This window comes from Capricornis sumatraensis, chromosome 12 (assembly GCF_032405125.1).
Source record: "Capricornis sumatraensis isolate serow.1 chromosome 12, serow.2, whole genome shotgun sequence".
Taxonomy (NCBI): domain Eukaryota; kingdom Metazoa; phylum Chordata; class Mammalia; order Artiodactyla; family Bovidae; genus Capricornis; species Capricornis sumatraensis.
The window spans coordinates 86,002,817-86,022,718 of record NC_091080.1 but is presented as its reverse complement, the minus strand read 5'-3'; the positions used below and the strand labels follow the sequence as shown (position 1 = coordinate 86,022,718).

The window sequence follows — 19,902 nt, the reverse complement described above, 5'->3', positions numbered from 1 at the left end:
GCAGCTCTCAATCTTTATCAATTTAAGAGTTAATTGGAAATAGCTTGAGAATTTATCCATGTGGGGCTCTGAAAATGCCCCGGCCCATCCCCCATGGTCCTCTCTGCCCAGCAGTACTATTATCCTCCTCCTTCTCAGATGTGACTCATGACCTTGAATCCCAGATCAGGCTTGGAATCAAAATTTCCCAAAGGACAAAAGCTTCAGATCTCCCGGTTCCACCCTGTTTGAAGTTTCCCTTTGCCAAGATTCTCAACACAGGAAGACACTTTTATTCACACTTCTGTTGCCTAGAGACACCCTCTCAAGTGTCTCGGAACCCAACTCACTCTAGTGTGTACTTGCTTGTGCAAGAGCTAGAGTGCTAGAGAGCGGTGTGTATGAGTGTGAGTATGTGTGAGCAATTTTAAATCAAATGCTCTTTCAAGTCTCTATATCAAAAAACACAAAAATAACAAAAACTTCAAACCAGAGTGTTCACTAATAGGCAGACAGTCTAATGAAGTAATACATTCATACCTCAACACATCATATACTTGTGAAAATTCTTAATATATGTATAAAATTCTTAATATATGTATAAAATGCTTATATATGTATAAACTAGACTGAGGGCCATGATCTCTTCTTAAAGAAAATAAGCAAGAAAAAAATGAATGGAAACAACCTATCTATATGTGTTTATAACATATTTATATAATCATGGGAAAATAGGGATGTTTACACCTTAAATTTAATATTAACAAGAGGCTGTAATTAACAATAAGACTGAAGGGGAGACACAGCACATGCATATTTAACTTACTTGAATTTCATTCTATGTGCTGAGGCACTTAAGGCATATATGGCAATAAAAGGAGGTGGTGAGTGAGTGCAACTCACTCAGTCGTGTCCGAGTCTTTGCAACCCCACGGACTTTACAGTCCATAGCCTTTCCCTTCTCCAGAGGATCTTCCCAACCCAGGTCCCCCACATTGCAGGCGAATTCTTTACCAGCTGAGCCACAGGGGAAGCCCAAGAATACTGGAGTGGGTAGCCTGTCCCTTCTCCAGCTGATTTTCCCGACCCAGGAATTGAACTGGGTCTCCTGCATTGCAGGTGGATTCTTTACCAACTGAGCTATGACGGAAGCCCAAAGGAGGTGGAATAATATACAAATATACACACACAACATAAAATATCCACTATAAAAAGGAATGAAATAATGCCATTTGCAGCAACATGAATGGACCTAGAGATTATCCTACTGAGTGAAGTAAGTCAGAGAAAGACAAATATTACATCTCACTTACATGTGCAAACTAAAAATAACACAAACAAATTTATTTACAAGACAGAAATAGATCCACAGACATAGAAAACAAAGTTATGGTTACCAAAAGGGAAAGATAAAACAGGAATATGAGATTAACAGATAAGGACTGCTGCTGCTGCTGCTGCTGCTGCTGCTGCTAAGTCGCTTCAGTCGTGTCCGACTCTGTGCGACCCGATAGACGGAAGCCCACCAGGCTCCCCCATCCCTGGGATTCTCCAGGCAAGAACACTGGAATGGGTTGCCATTTCCTTCTCCAATGCATGAAAGTGAAAAGTGAAAGTGAAGTCGCTCAATCTTGTCCGACTCATAGCGACCCCATGGACTGCAGCCCACCAGGCTCCTCCGTCCGTGGGATTTTCCAGGCAAGAGTACGGGAGTGGGGTGCCATTGCCTTCTCAAAGATACAGATTCAGTTCAGTTCAGTTCAGTTCAATCATGTCCAACTCTTTGCAACCCCATGAATCGCAGCACACCAGGTCTCCCTGTCCATCACCAACTCCCGGAGTTCACTCAGATTCACGTCCATCAAGTCAGTGATGCCATCCAGCCATCTCATCCTCTGTTGTCCCCTTCTCCTCCCACCCCCAATCCCTCCCAGCATCAGAGTCTTTTCCAATGAGTCAACTCTTCGCATGAGGTGGCCAAAGTACTGCAGTTTCAGCTTCAGCATCATTCCCTCCAAAGAAATCCCAGGGCTGATCTCCTTCAGAATGGACTGGTTGTATCTCCTTGCAGTCCAAGGGACCTTCAAGAGTCTTCTCCAACACCACAGTTCAAAAGCATCAATTCTTCAGCGCTCAGCCTTCTTCACAGTCCAACTCTCACATCCATACACGACCACAGGAAAAACCATAGCCTTGACTAGATGGATCTTTATTGGCAAAGTAATGTCTCTGCTTTTGAATATGCTATCTAGGTTGGTCATAACTTTTCTTCCAAGGAGTAAGCGTCTTTTAATTTCATGGCTGCAATCACCATCTGCAGTGATTTTGGAGCCCCCCAAAATAAAGTCTGACACTGTTTCCACTGTTTCCCCGTCTATTTCCCATGAAGTGATGGGACCAGATGCCATGATCTTCGTTTTCTGAATGTTGAGCTTTAAGCCAAATTTTCACTCTCCTCTTTCACTTTCAAGAGGCTTTTTAGTTCCTCTTCACTTTCTTCCATAAGGGTGGTGTCATCTGCATATCTGAGGTTATTGATATTTCTCCCGGCAATCTTGATTCCAGCTTGTGCTTCTTCCAGCCCAGCGTTTCTCATGATGTACTCTGCATAGAAGTTAAATAAGCAGGGGGACAATATACAGCCTTGACGTACTCCTTTTCCGATTTGGAACCAGTCTGTTGCTACATGTCCAGTTCTAACTGTTGCTTCCTGACCTGCATATAGGTTTCTTAAGAGGCAGGTCAGGTGGTCGGGTATTCCCATCTCTTTCAGAATTTTCCACAGTTTATTGTGTCCACACAGTCAAAGGCTTTGGCATAGTCAAGATACAGACTACTATATATCAAACAAAAAGCAAGGTCCTACTGTACAAAACAGGGAAGTATATTCAATAACTTAGAATAACCTATCATGGAAAAGAACAGAAAAAAAAAACATACACTCACACGTGCACACACACACACACACACACACACACACATACACACATTTACATCTGAAAGCCACTGTGCTGCATGCCTGAAATGAACACAATGTCATAAATTAACTAAACTTCAGTTTTAAAGAAAGGCTTCTGGAACTTCACATGCCTTCTAGGCAGGAAGAAAGGTAGAAAGCTAAACCAAATTCCTCCTACAATTAGCTCCCTTTCAGTCCCCCACCACACCTCCACCTGCTTCTTCTGTCCCCTAATCCAGCTGTCTTCTCCTGAAGTTCTTGCCTGTGCTCAGTCATGTCTGACTCTTTGCGACCCCTGTAGCCCACCAGGCTCCTCTGTCCATGGGATTTCCCAGGCAGGAATACTGGAGAGGGTTGCCATTTCCTCCTTCAGGGGATCTTCCCAACCCAGGGACTGAACCCACATCTCCTGTGTCTCCTGTTACAGGTAGATTCTTTACTGTTGAGCCATCTAGGAAGCCCAGTCCAGTTAGACATAAAAGTTGATTTATCTTATTTTATTTATTTCCTTTTTTCTCCCTGCTGAGGTATGATTAGGAAATTCAGATGAACTAAGCAGGAAATCAAATTTCTGTAATAGTAGAATTTATTGTTATAGGCAAAACCAGACAAGAAGATATTATTGCCTTGAGGATAGAGAAAATTTATGATTTGGTTTATAGTTTTATGACTGCGGGCTATAAGAAGAATCCTCAGGGATTCTGTATCTAACCCTGGATTCAAGGCTTCAGCATAGAACAGGGGGCCTTAAGGAATTTTCAAATTCTCCATAAAACGTATGCAGAATAAAAATATGTTAGTGACAAAAGCAGTACTATTTTTCACTTAAAAAGTAGAAAAGGGGGTCATTTTTTCATTTCTGTCTATGAACAAAGTTTTAGTATTAGAATTAAAGAACTTCTTTACCAAATATGGGGCTTCTCCGGTGGCTCCATCAATAAAGAATCTGCCTGCAATGCAGGAGACCCAGGTTCAATCCCTGGGTTGGGAAGATCCTCTGGAAAAGAGAATGGCAACCCACTTCAGTACTCTCGCCTGGAGAATCCCATGGTCAGATGAGCCTGGTGGGCTACAGTCCATGAGGTCACAAAGACTCAGACACTACTGAGCAACTTTGATCCATTCATCCGTCCCAAATATGAATCGTAGTTCAAATGTGACTCCAGCAGCCTAATTGACTGAACAGTGAAAAGGAGAACCAAATTAGGAGCTAACCAAGTAACTTCCCACTGTCCTCATGAGACGTTTTGAAGAGGCAGTCACCCAAAGTATGCCCCAATAAGCTATTGGTTTGTAGTAGGTCTACAAATGTGATAACAACCCAAGGTGCCTTTTCTATCAGAAGTATTAGCATTGCAAAGATTTGAAAATGGAATGGACTCCCCTCTGCAGACAGCAGTCTTTCAGAAAGAGGGGTTACATGTGTGTGTCTTTGTGGTACCTTTAGATGCACACACATATGTAAACACACATGGGTAAATGCAATTGTGCATACACTCATATATTAACACCCACATACATGCCATAAACACATACACATGCAAACATATGTTTGAAGACATATTGATATATTCAGATGTATATAACATATGTGTATAAATTTAAGGTAGCAAATATATATTTGAATACACATATATATGCTTTAACTGGCAACCAGAATATATATGCATGAAGAGAACTTCCTCAGGCCTTGGTATTTATATTATTTATAAGTACATATACATTATAAAGCAAGATTTGAAAAAAGTGAATATATATATAACATTAATACATAAAGACATCAACTCTTTGAATAGACACCAAGACTTCAAAGACTGTGGATGACCAAGAAACAAGATAATAGAAATAATAGCTGAACTCCTTGCCCCAAATGAGCAGAATTTGGAAATGAAATAAACATGATGAATAGTGAGAGAAAAAAAAGTTTGGAGAGCAGGGAGAGGACTGAAGTACGGGACTGGAAATTGGAGAGTTTCAAGAACTAGAATGATTATTATTCAGTCTTAAGTTGGTTTACATTCCTGTGATTGAACAACCCAACCCCCGATGACTCTAGGACATGGAGTAATGTTTCAGTAAATCAGTTGACCTTTGAACTGCACAGGTTTGAACTGCACAGCACCACTTACAAGGTGGATGTCTTACAATAAACATGTACCCCAGTCCTCCATGATCCAGGATAGGTTGGATCTTTGGATACAGAACTGCAGCTAAGGGGGGTGGGGGGGGGCAAGGTGGAAAACGGAAGACCACTAAGAAAGAAAAACCAAAGAGTGATTCCACAAAATAGGCTTGGAGCCAGGTATTCAATTATCTAAGAAAATGCAACCATAATTCCAAAGACACATGTACCCCAGTGTTCATCGCAGCGTTCTTTACAGTAGCCAGGACATGAAAGCAACTTAAACGTCCGTCAGCAGAGGAGTGGATAAAGCTGTGGTGCATATATACAATGGAATATTATTCAGCCATAAAAAGGAACACAATTGGGTCATTTGTAGAGATGTGGATAAATCTAGGGTCTGTCATATACAGTGAAGTAGGTCAGAAAGAGAAAAAGAAAGACCATATATTAATGCATGTATGTGGAATCTAGAAAAATGGTCCTGATGAACCTATCTTCAGGGCAGAGATCGGGACGCAGGTGTAGAGAATGGGCCTGTGAACATGGGGTGGGGCCATGTGAGATGAGAGAGATGAACTGAGAAAGTAGCATGGACATATATATACTACCACATGTTAGACAGATAGCTAGGAGGAAGCTGCTGTATGACACAGAGAGCTCAACTTGGCGCTCTGTGATGGCCTGGAGGGGTGAGATGGGAGGATGAAGGGAGGTCCAAGAGGGAGGGGATATATGCACACACAGCTAATTCACAGTGCTGTACAGCAAAAACAGTGTAAGACAACTACACTCCAATTCTGAAAAAAAAAATTTAAGTAAAATGCAACTGTGAAGAGCAAGTAGGTCCAACACTTCTAGGACAGACTATAAGGATTCAGAAAATCCAGCTCGCAAGAATAATCATATACAGTTCTCATACTACTTAACAGTGTAGACATCAGAAATAGCTGCCAGAAAAAAAATTACTAATACTTCCATATTAGGGGTATTTCCATGTATTTGAAGTATTTTCATACCATGTGTGTTTAAACCAATGCTTATAAGGATGTTTCATAGTCTGAATAAATTAAATCTATTAATTAATCTTTTGGGGCACTCCAAAATCACTGCAAATGGTGATTGCAGCCATGAAATTAAAAGATGCTTGCTCTTGGAAAGAAAGTTATGATCAACCTAGACAGCATATTAAAAAACAGGAACATTACTTTACCAACAAAGTAAAGTCAAGGCTATGGTTTTTCCAGTGGTCATGTACGAATGTGAGAGTTGGACTGTAAAGAAAGCTGAGTGCTGAAGAATTGATGCTTTTGAACTGTGGTGTTGGAGTAGACTCTTGAGAGTCCCCTGGACTGCAAGGAGATCCAACCAGTCCATTCTAAAGGAGATCAGTCCTGGGTGTTCTTGGAAGGAATGATGCTAAAGCTAAAACTCCAGTACTTTGGCCACCTCATGTGAAGAGTTGACTCATTGGTAAAGACTCTGATGCTGGGAGGGATTGGGGGCAGGAGGAGAAGGGGACGACAGAGGATGAGATGGCTGGATGGCATCACTGACTCAATGGACATGAGTCTGAGTAAACCTCAGGAGTTGGTGATGGACAGGGAGGCCTGGAGTTCTGTGGTCCATGGGGTTGCAAAGAGTCAGACATGACTGAGCAACTGAACTGAACTGAATAAATTAATTTTTAAATTATATAGATATTAAATGTATTTATACATATTCTGAATAATATCCTGCAGAATGTCAAGCTCTTTATATCCATAACGATGTTCCAGGAAAAGAAACTAACTTTCAGAGAAATCAAATGACTGTCTCAGGGATGAATGACAGAAACAAGTTAACTCGAGTTAACAATTCAAACGAGATTCCAATCTAACCCCAGAAGTGCCATAAAGTCCAGACTCATTCTATAAGCAATCATTCTTCATTTCACAGCAATTCCAGATAAAAATAAGTGTTTTTAATTGAGCAGGGCCTTTTCACCACTGATGAGTTTTCTGATTCTTTCTCCTGACTTTCTTCCATCAGTTCTATCACTGACACCATCTTACTCATCCCTGAGTACTAAAGCATATGATTCTATCTTCCAGCAGTCTTTAAAATGCCTCATAATCCTATCCTTATTCTCTCCCCTGGGAACTAGTATTTAAACACAATCTAACCGGAGTTCCTCCCCATCAAGTGCCTATCCCAACCTGCTGGGCCCCCAGGCACCATATTACTTTCCATGAATCAAAGCATTGACCCCATGATTGAACATCAATCATGTTCAACCTCCCACGTTCAAACTGCTTCATGGTTCCTATATACTGTTTAACTGAGCACAGGCTTCACATTCAGCATGCTTCCCTTGTAGCTCAGCTGGTAAAGAATCTGCTTGCAATTCTTCTGCAGGAGACCTGGGTTCAATCCCTGGGTTGGGAAGATCCCCTGGAGAAGGGAAGGGCTACCCACTCCAGCATTCTGGCCTGGAGAATTCCATGGACTGTGTAATCCATGGGGTCGCAAAAGAGTCGGACATGACTGAGCGTTTAACTTTCACCTTCAGGTTCAGAGCTCTCTGCCAGCTGTCCAGCTACAGCTCTCAATATATCTTCCACTAGGCTTCCCACAGCCCTAATTTCCAGCGAAGCCAGCCCCAGAACCCTTTACGCTTCTCCAAACGCACCCACATGTTTTTCTGCCTCTAAACCATTTCTTCAATTTTCCTTGACTCAGAATTCCAATTGTCCACCCTTTGGAATAAAACCCTCCTTCTACTAAAAGATTAATGTCAAATGCTACAATTTTTCCAGAATTTACACCACAATATGTAATTCCTACCTTAATGGAACCCTCACAGAAATACATAGAAATTACATTCTTCCTTGCCTTATAGGCATTTGATATTTCTCCTCAGTGGGAACCTGTCATGTATTCCTCATCTTTCGTAGCACTTTTATTTTTTTAGGAGTTAACTGACATTCATTTTATTATTTTTTAACTTTTCCTTTTATATGGGAATACAGTTGATGAACAATGTCCCATTCGTTTCAGGTATACAGCAAAGTGATTCAGTTATACATATGCATGTATTTACAACATCTTATGGGGCTTCCCCGGTGGCGCAGTGGTAAAGAATCCACCCGCCAATGCAGGAGACACAGGTTTAATCCCTGAGTCAGAAAGATCCTCTGGAAAATGAAATGGCAATCCATTCCAGTATTCTTGCCTGGGAAATCCCATGGACAGAGGGGCCTGGTGTACTACAGTCCATGCGGTTGCAAAGAGTCAGACATGACTAAGCAACTACGTAACAACATCTCTAATAGTAAACAGGGAGTCTAGCAAATATACAGCACTTTGTGTGTGCAAGTGTGAGTGCTTAGTCTCTCAGTTTGTCCAACTCTTTGCAGCCCTTTGGATTGTAACCCTCCAGGCTTCTCTGTCTATGTGATTCATGGGTTTGATCCCTGGATCTTCTTGACCCAGGGATCAAACCCAAGTCTCCTTCATCTCCTGCACTGAAGGCATATTCTTTACCCACTGAGCCATCAGGGAAGGCCATATAGCAGAGAGAGAGAGAGACAGAGAGAGAGACAGAGAGAGAGAGAGAGAGAGAGAGTGTGTGTGTGTGTATTAGTTGCTCAGTCGTCTGACTCTTTGTGACCCCATGGACTATAGCCTGCCAAGTTCCTCTGTCCATGGAATTCTCCAGGCAAGAACACGAGTGGGTTACCATTCTCTTCTCTAATAGCACTTTAGAGAACTGGCTATAATGGATTCAGTTAGCTTTCCCAAGTTCCTAAAAATGAAACTCTTTTAAGTGATGTATTTCAAAAAGAGATTGGAAATATGTTTAAGAAACCAATACTTTAAGTGTAATCACAGGTACCCAGGGGGGGTTATTCAGGATACCCTGAATTCCAAACCAAAAGTTTGTTTTTATAGAATCAAACATTTGACTGTTCTTAAAGAAATATTTCACCAAGATGAGTTTACTCCTCATTAGACCATCACACCCACAAGAATAATCGCTGGGTCAGATCTTTATGCTATAGAATTTGGAGGAAGATCCATGTGCCAGGAGCCAGTGGAGACTGGGAGAGAGAGACCACTTGCGATCGTGTGTAAACGTCATCACTCTCAACCAGCTCATCTAAAGTATGTCTCCTATGAGTCACGGTGTAAGAATCCCAGTGGACTTAACTTGAAAAGAGCACAGTGTATCTCCTACAGCTGCTCTCCGGTTGAGCCAAAATTGCTGTCCTTGCTTGACCTTTTGAACTTTGGATCAATAACAGGTCTCCCCCCACCCCCAAGACATTAATGAAACTAAATTGCTTTCACAGGATCAACTGACTAACAAACACAAAGCCAGGCTCTTTATCTATTCATCTCTTTCTATCCATTCATCCTAGCTCACCTTTTGCGCATCCCAAAATAATGTTATATAGACATATACAAGCATATTCATGTCTGAGGGCTGACTTCATGCAAAACACTATTCTAAGTCTCCTGCATCTGTTAAACCTCACAACAATCCCATAAGATAGCTACTTTATTATTCCCATTTTTCAGATGAAGAAATCAAGGCTCAGAAATGTTAAGTAACTGCCCAAGTTCAGACAGATGTTAAGTGTGGGATTCAAATCCTGGAAAACTTCTCCCAGAGCCCACAGTCTTAACCACTCTATGATACCCTGCCAGAGCAGAACTGTGTTTCTTCACAGAGGTGGGGGAAGTCTCTGAAGTTATTCTATTTCTGAAAATCACCTACAGGGGCTCATCACAGAGACTAAGGCCCAGAAGCACATAAAACATAAAAGACAACCTGCTGTTTCTATCTGGAGTGAGTGCTCAGTCATGTTCGACTCTTTGCGACCCCATGGCCTATAGCCCAGGAGGCTCCTCTGTCCAGGAGATTTCCCAGGCAAGAATACTGGAGTGGGTTGCCATTTCCTTCTCCAGGGGATCTTCCTGACCCAGGGATTGAACCCACGACTCCTGTGTCTCCTGAATTGCAGGCAGATTCTTTTTACTGCTGAGCCACTGGGGAAGCCCATGTTTCCATCTTACTGGCAATAATATAGGAATTATTTCTAAACTTGAAGCACAGAACAAGAGGGCAAGCTGGCAAGATAACCAGATAGACTGTGTGTAAGGCTATCCTCACAGGCCTGGCAAATGTAGCCAGTGCATTTGCAGGGGCAGATTCTACACCAGGCCCAGTGAGACGGCATCAATGGGCAACAGCGTGAAAGATGAGGACTGGAAACAAACACAGTTCTTTCATTCAGTCTTAAATATAGAGAAGCAGGAATGTACACACAAGCAAACAAAACCATGCATGACTCAGGGCTGCATTTTGCACCAGGATGGAAGGAATGTAGTGACAAAGATGGCAGGACGAAACAAAAAATCATTTTCCATGGGAGATAAACAAGAGTATATATACATACCACAGCTACCCTTTAACTAACAGAAAGGAAACCGATCAGCTTCTTTAAAGGGGGAGTTCAAGCTACTGGTAACCAGAACTAGCTTACTGGCTGAAAAACTGCATTCTGCTTCTTATGTTTCCAATGAAAGAACAATGCAAAATGCCCTGAAAAATGTGTCCAGAACTCACAATATTGAGAAGGCCTTGCCAGAGGCAATCAAAGCCAGAGAAGCCAGGTAACAGTTGAATTTGGAGAGAAATATTAGACAATACTTAGCTTTCATTCCAAAGGGCTGCCCTTAATAGCACTGTAGCGTGTGGGACTGACAAGCTAAAATAAGCTGTGGCATTCAATACTTTTAAAGGGTTGAACCACAGCCTACAAGGCTACACAAACACACAGAAGCACCTGTGGCCCTCCAAATTACTTATGTGACTTTTTTTTTTTCATTGTCAAACAGCCCGCATATTACATACCCTTCTTGCGCTTCTAGGCCCAAATGCCACAGGAGGGAAAAAAAAAACATTTTGCTATAAACTCATGCTTGATCTCTCTGTTAGTGTTGGACTCTTACTCTCAGCTACACTGTGGGTAAAATAAGCGGATTTTTTTTTTTTTCCTACAAGTCTGCCAAACACTGGTGGGAATGCACTGTGTGTATTCCCACAAAAGTGCACTGAGAATGCACTTTTACTGACCGAGGGCCTGGATCATTCACAATGACCTGATTGAGGTTCTTGGCTCGAAGCAAATGGCGCAGTTATGTGAAACTGGTTATAGACATGAGGGGTGTTCTCTTCGAAGAAATAGCTTGACTCCTTCCAGTATGAGAACCCAAATCACTCCTTTAAAATGTGCAAAGGAAATGAATTTATTTTCACTCCACCCTTACAAAACACCAAGCTGCACTGAAGCCAAAAAATGCGAGCAGCAAAAACAATACCAAAGCTATCGTTTCCAAGAAAATACGGGCCTGCTCGTTTTGGTGTACGATTTTCTGATACAGGCCACTACATGTCAACTAAATGCTACCTCTGAGAGGGCAAATCCACGTTCAAAAACACAGTGGGCTTCCCTGGAATTTAGGAAAATCAGATTCTCCTGTGCTTCCTTGGTAAAGAAAGAAAACACGGGTGAGAAACTGACGCCACACTGTCGATCAGCTACCCTTCAATTAAGAAATAAAACAAATAGGGGCTTCCACTCTGCAAATATTATGATTAACATGCGTGATCAGAGTGGAGAGCCCAGAGAAATAACTCCATTTACGGGGAAGTGGGGAGGTTTGGTCTGTAATGAGGAAGCAACAGTAGAAGCTGAGATTTGTAATCGAGCGAGTGAACCTTAGCAAATATTATTTCCACTGAAGTCTGGGCCCTCGAGCAAGAGGTCGGGGTTAAGAGGCGTGATTCCAGAACCGACTGGCGGAAGGCAGGGCCCGCCCCTCCCTGTGGTGGCTTCTAGGATGCAGACGGGATGGTCCCCTTCCCCCAAGGGGCCGAAGCCCCCCGGGGAGCGCATACGGAGGGCCCGGCGTCGCGCCCCCTTACCTGCACAGGTGCTGCCGTCGTAGGCCTCGCACACCCACTCGTGGCACTCGCACAGGGGCCCGAAGTACACGCCGGGCTCGCTCACGTGACAGATGCACACCCCGCAGTCGCAGCGGCCGCGGCCGTGGCACAGAGCGCCCCCTGGGGGCTGCCCGGGCGCGCGGCACCGGCGCTCCGACTCGGCCCGGGACAGCCTGCACGCAGCGGCGCCCGGACCGCTCCTGCAGGGGCGACAGACCACAGCGGGGGCCACTGTCACGTCCAGGCACTTCCCCTTCTGCTCCGAGCACCACCCCCTCAACGCGGCCCGCCGCCGCGGCCTCCCAGGGTCCACCCAGATCCCGAACAGGAGACCGACCGCCAACCCCCTGGGGATCATTAGCCTGGGCACCCCCCCACCCCCACCCCCACGTTTCTCCGAGGACCAAGCTGATGCCATCCACTGGTCATCACCGGAGAAATGACCACAGGTGTCTAAGTGGTGACCTGCCCCACCGAAGAAGAGGACCGTCTTCCAGGTGAACTGGAGGATCCGGGCCTGCCCCTTGGAGGTCCGCCACTGAACCTTACACAGCGCATTTAGATTAAATGCAAATTAATCCAAAGTCTGACTCTTGGCTGACTTTTCAGTTCTGTTTCAAAAGTCCTGTTGCTAGCTGATGGTCAGGGGCAGTTGTTTTATGAAAAAGGAGAGATGATTATATAGAAAGAACCATACAGGTTATGATAGCAGAGGACATAAGGCTTTTTCAAGTTGCAGTAAGCGATACTTACAAACTATGCTTTTAAAGCATACAAGTTTAGTTATCGCGATGTGCCTCCAATCCTCTGAAAATGTCATGCAAAATGTTAATGCCAGCCCCATGCTCTGCCTTCTAGGTGGTACAAAGGTACACCTGGCATGGCAGAAAATCCCTCCTGATATGCACTGGAGCAGGAGGAAATGATAAATGTATTCAATGACTGTATTCTTCCCAAGGAAGGGCAAATGAACAGGGGTAAGGCAATACACAGTGTAGATGGAAGGAGAATCGGAACAGGTTGAAAAACAGTTGATCTGGCGTCCAACTTCCTAACTGCTCTTGGCTTGGGGCAGCCATCCCGGAGCTTTGAGTCCCGCCACGCAAGGCAGGGCAGGTCTGTCTTCAAGAAAAACAAACCAGACTTACCTCAGAGACGGCGAAAAGCTTTGCGGAACAGCTGACAGCCCCCCTGGCAGGAGAAGGGAGGACACCAGCAGCAAGACGCTCCCCAAGCCTGCGGGACGCATGCTGAGTTTCCAGGCTGCAGAAGCAAGGAGCGTGGCTGCGAGGTGGGGCTCCCGGGGGCGGGGGGCGGGGAGACCGAGGGGGGAGAGGTGCCCCCAGCAGACGGCCGGGCAGAGGGACCCACAAACACCCAGGCGTACAGGACCCGGGCTCTACCCGGAGCTGCGAGGGCGTGGACGAGCTGCCTGCGAGGGTTTGGGCGGCAGCGCTCTGGGCGGGGTGCTGGTACCAAACCCCTCAAGTGGAGAGCCTAGGCAGGGAAGTAATTAGAAACAGTTGTACAAGCAGATGGTTTATTTTGACATAAAAAAAGAGAGAGAGAAAGAAAAATGTCCTGTTCACAGATTTGAGAGAACCGTTCCTTTCTTCAAGTACAGGCCCCAGAAATATTTGACAAGAGGCTATTTGGGCTGGCTGACATTAAAGGGACAGATAAGATAATCCCCAGAGATGAGGAGAGGAAGGGGGGAGTTAGGTGATGTCAGGAGGGAATTCCTTTTCACCCCTTGCTCTTCAAGAAGGTGCGCTCTTGGACTGTCTGTGGTGTGAGTTGTGAGGGGCAAGCAAAATGAGTTAAGGGCCACTTTTTTGCACTTGTGATCCTGCGTTTTAAATTATGGATCTCTCATTTCCTTAAGCCTTTAAAAAGTGTGTCATGCTTTTAGTTGTTCGGGCCAGTAGTTTATCACACCACATTTTTTTCTTGACTTGGACAGTTCAGACTGTAGTTGTTCCAAGTTCACCCCGTTCTCCCCACGGATTGAGTATGAGAAGATACAACGTCTGATTCCAGTGTCAATGGCACTGAAAAATCATGAATGTCACTCGCGAAGCACCTACTCGGTGCCAGTCACTTAGGAAATTCTCTCTGCAATTCTGACAATAGCCACACATTCGTTTCCTCATTTAGCAAACACAGGTTGAGCATCTTTTAGGCGTCAGGCTGTGTGCCAGTAAAGACGGAGCAGACAATTAAGGGGACATGATCCCTGCTCTAGGAATCCACTGGGCTAGCAGACATAGAATGAAATCAGGAGCATAAAAGGAGGAACGGCTGCCAGTTACTCCCGTCTTAGCTCCAAGCGTCTGATCTAGTTACTGTGCTCCAATATAAAAAAGTATCAAATTGACACGTTGTCCATGTGGAATTCATACAATATTATGTCAAATATATTTCAATAAAAATTTTCTCAACGGAAAAAAAAAAAAGATGGCATTTGAGATAAAGGCCAAAGGATGACGATAAGTTGGCTGGGAATGGGGAAGATGTGGCAGAGAGTGGGGTAGTATTCCCATTATAAAGATCAAGAAACTGGGACCAAAGCATGCCTTCCTGCTCAAAAGTGATGGACTTACTCAAACTCACACAGGAAGTTGGCCTTCAGCTGAAAGCTACGAGCCCTCAAAGCCCGCACTGTTCCCTACGTGGCGCGGTCACCTGGGAAAGGTGTGGACCCTTCTATGGAAGGGAAGAAAAATTCTCCCATTGTTCTAAGAAGGCCTTTAGAGGCAGTAGATTCTCATGAAACAGAACCACCCAAACTGTGCTCTGCCCTTAAAATCAGAGAAAACATTTCCGGATGGCATCTCTTCCTGTCATTTACGTGAACAGATGTAAGACCACGCCCAGGGATCGGTCCTCAAACCTTGCCTTCCAATGCAGGGCGGGTTTGGATTCGATCCCTGGTTGGGGAGCTAAGATAGCGGCCAAAAAACCAAAACGTGAGAACAGAAGCAGTATTGTTACAAATTCAATAAGGACTTTAAAGACGGCCCACATCAAAAAATCTTGAGAAGGAACTTAGGATTGGTAGGAGGAAGCATATGGGGAAGGGATGGTTAGGGAGTGTGGGACGGACTGGAACACGCTGCTGTATTTAGAGTGGATCACCAGCAAGGACCTGCTATAGAGCATGGGGAACTCTTCTCAGAGTTATGTGGCAGCCTGGGTGGGAGGGGAATTTGGAGAATAGACATATGTGTGTGTGTGCCTGAGTCCGTTTGCTGTTCACCCGAAACTATCACAACATTATTCATCAATCGGTTATAGTGCAATACAAAATAAAAAGTTTTTTTTAAAAAAAAAAAAAAGACCACCTCCACCATTTACCTGCTGGGGCAAAAAGGCAAATGAAGGTCCCTGAACCGAGAGCCACCAGCTTCTCTCTCTTTTCTCTGAAGGCTGACCCCTTGCCAACCCTTACTGAACCACGCACGTACACACTGGTGGTGGCATCGGCCAGTGGAAGGACAGACTGGGGAGATGTGTGTACACAACAGCGAGTTGTCTGGGCGGGAAATTCCGGAGTCCTGGGTAGCCACAGTGTGCTTTAGAAGGAGCCGCCAAGTCTCGTGTTACTGGATGCCCTGGATCACGTGATCATCCTGTGTGGGAGGGGCATATCTGGAGGAGAGACGGAGGGAATCCCTAAACCAGTCATTTCCTGAACCGGCATCCTCAGCACCTGGGGACTCGTTACAAATGCAAGTTCTCAGCACCCCCGCCCCAGACCTATGGAATCACTGGCTACACTTCAACAGTATTGCTGAGAATTCTATTTGCACAGCACCCAGGACTGGGGTCATGGATGCCTGTATGGAAGAATGACACCCACCCTCACTACTAGTTCAAATCCAGGCACCCTGTTCCTTCCTGGCCACGTGTAACTCTGTGAGGACATCGTAGGAACAGACTCTCCTGCCAACATCCAAAAACGTTGGTGACTCAGAGAATATGGGAATCGTAGAAGAGAAGCATCAATTCCAAAGCCTGACTAGGAATTTGCAATGAAAACATGGAACTTTTAACAAATGAGTCATGTATTGCTTTTTGCGTATTTTCTGAGGGAAAAAGAGACTTGTGGAATAGGGAACTGGTGTTCGAACACTTCTTTCAGGAATTAAAACATTTCTTTTATTCTGTGGTATTTTCATACAGGGCAGCATGCAATGATGAATATTACCATGAGGACCGTGTGCAGCTGTGAAGCAAAGATGGTATGTTCTAGGTTCCTGAAAGCATTGAAATGTTCAAATCATTATATCACTGCGACTCAGAAATAGTATTCCCAGGAAGCTGAAATAGTTATATTGCGGCTGAGTTGGTGACTCAGTAGAAGGTCTTGGATCCACACAAACTCTGTCAAAATAAAAGAAAATAACATTTTCTCTTTTTAGCAAACTTTGATATACTTTTTTTTTTTTTCCTGCCAAAGTACTAATGCCTGGAACGACCTACTTTCTTCCTTCTCCCAGTTTGCAGAAAACACAAGGACAAGCACCGCTTGAGAGCAGAGGTAGGAAGCACCCAGTTGCTGTGTGGAAGGTTCTGAGCTTCTCACTGACCCCAAAGACCTCCTGACAGCTCTGAGAGAAAGGCCTAGTCTCTCTAGTGCCTGAAACCAAACTTAAAGGGACTGAAAAGCATCTTAGTCCTTAAACATAGTTCTGAGTCATCAGGTCACAAAATCATAGAATCTGGGGTTCAAGAAATATTTTAAAAACACTGAAGCTGAAGCTCCAATAATTTGGCCCCCTGAGGTGAAGAGCTGACCCATTGGAAAAGACTCTGTTGCTGGGAAAGATTGAGGGTGGGAGGAGAAGGGGGCGACAGAGGATGAGATGGTTGGATGACAACACCGACTCAATGGACATGAGTTTGAGCAAGCTCCAGGAGATGGTGAAGGACAGGGAAGCCTGGCTTCTGCAGTCCATGGGGTTGCAAAGAGTCAGACAGGACTTAGCGTCTGAACAACAACAATTAATTACATCATTTTACTGACTTCAATAGCCGCTATTCTGAGAGCTATCTTTGATTCCTCTCTACAGTTTACCTGGATTGTCCAGCAAGTCACTGAATCAAGTTGATTCCACCGTTTAGTAATCCAGCCTCTGACTTTTGTCTCTGTCCTTATCCTGCTCCCGGGGAGTTCTTTCTAACCTATGGTTTTCAGCACATTCACTCCCTATTGCAGCTCTATACACTGTTGATTGCATAAAGCTCAAATACTGTGTCATTTCATAGAAGACACTTTATGTTGGTCTCCATGGTGGGTGCTCATCCAGATCCCCTCATCAAGGCTCCTGTAGCCATCCCCTGGCTGATGGCCAATGGCTCACAGCTGCATCCCTTGCTGGACATTGCCCTGTGCCTTGGGAACAGCCTTTCCCAGGGCTGACCGCTCAGATCCCAGACGTACCCCCCTAATGCCCATTTGCAACATTATGGACCTCCTGATGATGCCCCTCCCATATAGAAATTGTAGAGATGGACAGCTCCATCACTGTGATTCGTGTTGACAAGGCAGGAAAGACTCAAAAACTGAAGACAACTAGACGTGTGAGATGTGAGGCTGAGCAAGATTTTTTCAGAAGTATTTATTTACTTGTGCATGTGGGCTCAGTAGCTTCAGACTCTTTACAACCCCATGGACTGTAGCCCACCAGGCTCCTCTGTCCATGGGGTTTCCCAGGCAAGATTACTGGAGTGGGTTGCCTTTTCCTCCTCCAGGGGATCTTCCCAAGCCAGGGATCAAACCTGAGTCTCCTGTGTCTCCCGCATTGCAGGCAGATTCTTTACCTGCTGAGCCATCAGAGAAGCTTCGTTGATTAATTTACTATTCCTTTCCTCCTTCCCTCTCATCTTTCTCCCCTTTCTGCTCCCCCTCCTTCCTTGCTCTGTCTAAAGCTGCCTCCCAGACCAAGAACCTTTTCTTCTGTCTTTTTTTTTTTTTTTTTTTGCAGCCTTGACCAGGGTCTCACATCTTTTGTTCATCTACTGTGTATTACCTACCTCTTCCCAATTAAAGGCAGGTTCCATGAACGCAGGGACTTCTGCTTGATCATTCCTTACTGTCACTCCAGTGCCTGGCACAGAATAATAATATTTCAGCAAATATTTGCCTAGAGAATGATTAAATGAATGAATAAATGAATACTTTTTTGACAGTTTGATTAGATTCAACAGTTTGAACTAAAGTATGGTGCATGCATGCTAAGTTGCTTCTTCTATCAGACTCTTTGTAACCCTATGGATCATAGCCCAACTAGGCTCCTCTGTCCATGGGATTCTCCAGGTAAAAATACTGGAGTGGGTTGCCATGCCCTCTTTCAGGGGATCTTCCCAACCCAGGGATCGAACCCTTGTCTCTTATGTCTCCTGCATAGGCAGGCAGGTTCTTTACTACTAGCGCTGCAGCCTGGGAAGCCCAAAGTATGGTATTTCAGGTTTAATGGAAGGAAAGAATTAACACACCATTATGTGCTACATTAAGGCCATTAAAATAGAAAAATCAGCAAGAAAATATGTTTCACACACACAAAAAAAATCCAGAGAGCTAATCTAGAGTCAGATAATCAACAGCTCTTACTCATCTGTCCACATATATGAGCCACACTAATTGCTCAATCACTTAGCCTCAAGTTTGAAGTTTTGTGTTTTTTTTAAAAAATCTCAATTTCACTCAAAATCCACTCGGGTAATATTTTCAGCAGAAAGGAGGCATCCGGGTTTCCAAAAAGTTAAAGGTACTCTGAAGCTTTCAGGAAGCTTCAGTATTCCCGGGCAGCAATAAAAATAAGCTTCAATTTCCAAGAAAAAGAACTTTTCATCTGGGCCAGAGCTGTGGAATAAAAAGGTGTCTAGTTAACAACTTTTCCAGACATCAGAGCAAAACCAAGAGCATTTTTTTTTCCTCCCACGTAGTGAAAACACCTGGAAATATTAGGTGCTTCAGGGAGAAGAACTAATCTTCCAGTCTTCTGAGTATTTTCACAGTTCTGGTTGATGTGGGAGGGAAATTTTAGGAAAAGTGAAATATATGGAGGCTGTTTTCATTGACTTCAGGGGAAAAAGATTTATCACTTTAATATTATGTTATCCCGACTAATAGACTCTTAATTCTTAAAGTCACGCTCGACTGTTGACCAAATGAATAAGCGAGGGGAGGATAAGACCAGGAGCCGGCCAGTGGAGAGAACACTGAACTGTTTGTTCGGAAAAGGGTTTCTGAACTGGTTTTGCCATCCACTAACTGCCAGGTCTTGGCGGGTTTCTTTAACCTGATGAATTTCAGTTTCCCAAATGGCACAGGTAAAGGGAATGTTGTTTTTCCCCAATTCTGAATTTCTGTGATTCGATTTTCTTTATATATTTGTTCAAAGTCTTCCAGTAACAAAGAGGGAATAGGAATATATATTCTTGCAAGTGAATATAAACAAACATACATATTCACTTACATACACACATCTATTAGAGATGGAAATGACAGAAACTTGCATTTAGTCTTCTGGTGATGGGCATTTATATGGAGCTATATTATGTGACATATATTTCCAGAAGTTAAAAATATATTTAATTTATATGCATTTTTATTTGAAATCTGTCCTTCTTGTTCAGTCGCTTAGTCATGTCAAACTCCCTGCCACCCCATGGACTCAGCACGCCTGACTTCACTTGTCCTTCACCATATCCTGGAGTTTGTTCTAACTCACGTCCGGACTCCTGACTGGTTGTTGCCTTTCTCACTACGCAGGCTGGTCAGTGGGTCGGTCCCTCAGCTCTCTCTTCATCATCATTGCTAGGTTTCTTACTCTGCCT

General features: G+C 44.1%; 1 protein-coding gene across 2 annotated transcripts in view; it reads right to left on the bottom strand.

The window, feature by feature from the left end:
- The window catches only part of ITGBL1 (integrin subunit beta like 1), a 224,412-nt gene extending 211,106 nt beyond the window's left edge, over positions 1 to 13,306 (bottom strand). For both annotated transcript variants that reach the window (XM_068984672.1, XM_068984673.1), the window contains exons 1-2: positions 13,206 to 13,306; positions 12,037 to 12,257 (exon numbers count right to left, since the gene is read on the bottom strand). In XM_068984672.1, the coding sequence (XP_068840773.1) occupies positions 12,037 to 12,257; positions 13,206 to 13,306 (322 nt within the window). The remainder of the gene's footprint in view (positions 1 to 12,036; positions 12,258 to 13,205) is intronic.
- Between the last annotated feature and the right edge of the window lie 6,596 nt (positions 13,307 to 19,902).